This window comes from Ziziphus jujuba, chromosome 1, assembly GCF_031755915.1.
Source record: "Ziziphus jujuba cultivar Dongzao chromosome 1, ASM3175591v1".
In the NCBI taxonomy this organism is placed as follows: domain Eukaryota; kingdom Viridiplantae; phylum Streptophyta; class Magnoliopsida; order Rosales; family Rhamnaceae; genus Ziziphus; species Ziziphus jujuba.
The window spans coordinates 14832445-14836486 of NC_083379.1; the positions used below are offsets into that span (position 1 = coordinate 14832445).

The window sequence follows — 4042 nt, forward strand, 5'->3', positions numbered from 1 at the left end:
TAGAAAATTTAACAAATAATATTAAAATATATGAAATTCTCAAATATTATTCATAATACATCATCATACACTTTATTAATATTGAATATATCGACGGATATATTTTACCCCCTATTATCAGTATCGAATATGAAAAAATATGGAAATATTGACGGAAATGTGAAAAATATCATGGATATTTGCATCCGTGCATCAGACAAAGGATGCTTGATGTGATAAAAAAGGTTCCTCCAAATCAATTTTATGACTCGTCTTCTTCAAAATATCCTCCTCATCAACTTCGTTTTGCAGCTTCGGATGATCAGTTTCTTTTTTGGTTTCCACGGCACCCTCGGCTTTGCCCCATAGCAAAATATATAAGCCAATGATTACTCCAATAGCACCTACCAAGCTGTTAAAAAAATAAAATAAAATAAAAATTGAAGTATTTTAAATTAGATCTAACAAAAAATTTGAAATAGTGGACTCCAATCTAATACGGTCTAAGTATCCCAAACAGAAGAGTGAAAAGTAAGAGTCTATTAATTTCTAATTACCCTCCAGCATAAATCTTCTCATGGAGAAAAATAGCAGCCAAAATGGTCACCATAACTGTCGATAGGGGATTGAACATTGCAGCAAAAAGTGGACCCCTTCTAGATATGCACCAAGCTTGAACAAAGAAGGAAATCCCAGATCCTACTATTCCCTGCTCACACCAAATTAATTTCCAATGTCATTATTAATATTAACAATTTCAATTTTTGTCCCTATATTATTTATGTGAATCAATTAAGAATGAACAATAATTACATACCACAAAAAAACAGTAAGCAAGTTGAAAACTAGAATGCATAATCCATGCTTCAGGATCTTGCTCTAAGAATAGTGTAACTGTTGCTGATTGAATTGTTCCCAAGAAACACATCCAAGCTGATAAAGACAGATGGTCAGGATAGCTTGTTGAAATAGGAACCTGTTTGAAAAATTTGGAAATAAATATATATGTTAGATTATTTAATTAAGATCCCGAAGATGGATTTTTAACAGTCTGAATTGAGTAAGGGCTAATTAAATAAAAAATACCTGCAAAATTAGCCAAATCGACCGGCAACATGCGCTTGCAAAGAGAAATGCACAACCCAGCAACAAGTTCTCACCTTCTGACAATGAACCAAAAAGGGATTTTCCAGGTAGGTGCTCTGTGTTCAGTAGCTTTGGACCTCTAAGCAATGCCATGGAAACAGCTCCACATACGCATAGCACTGTCCCATGAATCTTGGCAATACTTCTCAACTTTCGGATGTCTACCTCCTCCAATCTAAAATGATAGCAGCAAAAGTCAATTAGTCTTGTTAAAAAATAAAGTGGCAAAATATAGTAATTTAACCTGGCTACTTATGAACTAGTTGATCACTAGCTAGAAAAATAAGATACATTATCCCAAGTATAGCATGTTTGTCAATGTCATCTGAGTTATCACTTTATAGAGACAGAACATAATGAGGACTTGAATTATTTAAAGAGATAACATTTCGATATATATATATATATATATATGTATACATATTTAGAGGATCTCACAATCTTTTCCTCTTGGGGCCCAGCGTCCTCGCTGGCACACCGATCCGAGTACTGGCTCTGATACCATCTATAATAGTCTAGTCTGAGTTATCACTTTATAAAGACAGAACATAATGAGGACTTGAATTATTTAAAGAGATAACATTTCGATATATATATATATATATACATATTTAGAGGATCTCACAATCCTTTCCTCTTGGGGTCCAGCGTCCTCGCTGGCACACCGATCCGGGTACTGACTCTGATACCATCTGTAACAGCCTAGTCCAGTGGCTTTGATACCATCTGTAACAGCCTAATCCAGTGGCTTTGATACCATCTGTAACAGCCTAGTCCACTGGTTCTGATACCATCTGTAACAGCCTAGTCTAGTGGCTCTGATACCATCTGTAACAGCCTAGTTCTGTGGCTCTGATACCATCTGTAACAGTCCAGTCCAGACCACCCGCATGCAGATATTGTCCTCTTTGGGACTGAGGAATCCTCTTACAATCCAGCCCTCAAGGTTTTAAAAAATCTCTGCAAGGAAAAGGTATCTACACGCTTATAAGCTATGCTTCGTTCCCGTTTCCAACCGATGTGGAATCTCACATAGAAAACGAAATATATATGTATATATACCCAATAAGTGCTGACAAAAATATCAAGGAAAAGCTCCTTAATCCCAATGAACAACCACTGGATTTTCTTCTGTTACAAGGAAAAAAAAAAAAAATCCATGAAGGGCAGGGTAAGGAGCTTAAATTAAAGAGAAAGAAATAAGAACCTATTGAAGAATATTACCTTGAGAAGTAAGCAACAGGAGCAATGACCAAAGTGGCTATGGCCTGCCTGTAGACCACAAACACTCTGGCATTCATTCCTTCTAGTAAAGCAGCTCTAGTGGAAAGAGCAACACCTGCATATGCAAATTGTAACCCAGACATAGCCATTGCTGGCTTGTAATCACCAATCCCACCCATAACTTCTTCTTTTTTCAACAATTAAAAATGAAAGATCCTTTTGACCCTCCCTAATAAGAAAGAATTGCACACGAAAATCTTATAAATATACTCAGAAAAATACTAATACACCTATTGTTGTGTCACTTTATGTTTATCGCTGATCAGTGAGAGAGACTGAGACAAAGCATAGTCTGGAATTTTTCTGCACAACTATATCACTTAAATAGGGAATATTAATTGTGTCTCTGACAACTATGTTCCTAGAAGGAGCCAAGCATAATTGGAGCGGTTGTTTTGTTTGAGAATTTTTTCTTTCTTTTTTTCATGGAATTGTGTAATTTGTTTTTTTATTTTCACAAAAACAATCTCCTAAAAACTGGCACTATTTATATTTTTCTTATAAACATTAATATTAAAATCTATATTTGGGATTGTTTTTGTAGGAAATGTATCTTTCATAGAGAAGCTTCTCCTGGCAGGAAGCATTAATTAATTAATACGTGTTTCTGCTAATAATATTTTCACATTTTTAGGCAAATATTATACTGTAGAAGAAAATGTTTTTGTGTTAATTAAGATCAACCATATCTTAATAACTTAATATTCACCATATATATATATATATATATATATATACATATAGAGATATTGTAATAACTTAACTCCCGAACATATATTTTTTTTTTACTGATATATCTTGCATCATTCGGCTTTACTTGATTAGTTCTTAAAAAAAGGTTGAATTTAATTGATTAGCCTTTCCTATTGGACAGTCTAAGGGCATCGTCCACCGTTTTCCATATAGACTATGAGTTTGAACGATTTCATTCGTGAATATTTAAAAAGAAAGAAGAAGATAATAATAATAATAATAAAATAGATTAGCCTGATACTAATAAGATATTCACAATCAACAGCTGTAATTTCAAGGGCACGCAATTGAATGATTAATATGTTACGTTAAAATTTAGCTTCATACGTGAAATCTGGGAACAATGTACATATCACAATTGTATGTATTAGCATTTTCTTTTTTTCCCCAAGCAAAATATTTGTCTGTTTCCACTATATTATAAAACCGTACCAAAATGAAAGTATACCAAAAGGAATTAATTTGTCAAGTTGTTCAAGGTGGCACCGTTTCATACGCATGATCAATCTGAATTTTTGTTTTGTCTTCTCCATATTGTTTTGAAACGGCACATTTTGGCATCTACAGCAGTTTCATTTGCATATTATTTGAGGGTTAATGTGTAGAGTCCTAAATAATTTTGTTAACCTATAATTTATGTGTTAAGTAATATTGGTATGTTTTAATTTTTTCTAAATTTGGTGTGGTGACTCAGAAACACCTCACCAAATGAAATGTGATTAGTATATGACTTTCTGACGGAATACTTATATTCACCATGATAATTTGAAATTTGATGGTCATAAAATGATTCCACCATGATAATTTATTTATTAAATAGCAAGTTTGTATATTAGGTTAGGTTCAGTTGTAATGTAGTGACGCACAGTTTTCATCATGC

The 4042-nt window shown here is 33.5% G+C and overlaps 1 protein-coding gene across 6 annotated transcripts; it reads right to left on the reverse strand.

The window, feature by feature from the left end:
* LOC107420080 (WAT1-related protein At4g30420-like) lies at positions 1-2872 on the reverse strand. 6 transcript variants are annotated; one of them, XM_060814810.1, is made up of 8 exons: positions 2350-2420; positions 2188-2256; positions 1751-2085; positions 1564-1630; positions 1066-1300; positions 797-955; positions 537-688; positions 1-391 (listed from the first exon to the last, which is right to left on the reverse strand). In XM_060814810.1, exons 3-8 carry the CDS (start codon positions 1815-1817, stop codon positions 193-195), a joined length of 879 nt encoding a protein of 292 aa, XP_060670793.1. In that variant the 5' UTR covers positions 1818-2085; positions 2188-2256; positions 2350-2420; the 3' UTR covers positions 1-192. The 6 variants fall into 6 exon arrangements, with proteins under 6 accessions (XP_060670793.1, XP_060670799.1, XP_060670797.1 ...); XM_060814816.1 differs by lacking the exon at positions 2188-2256 and having other exon boundaries at positions 2350-2489; XM_060814814.1 differs by having other exon boundaries at positions 1751-2256; positions 2350-2429.
* Positions 2873-4042: the final 1170 nt, after the last annotated feature.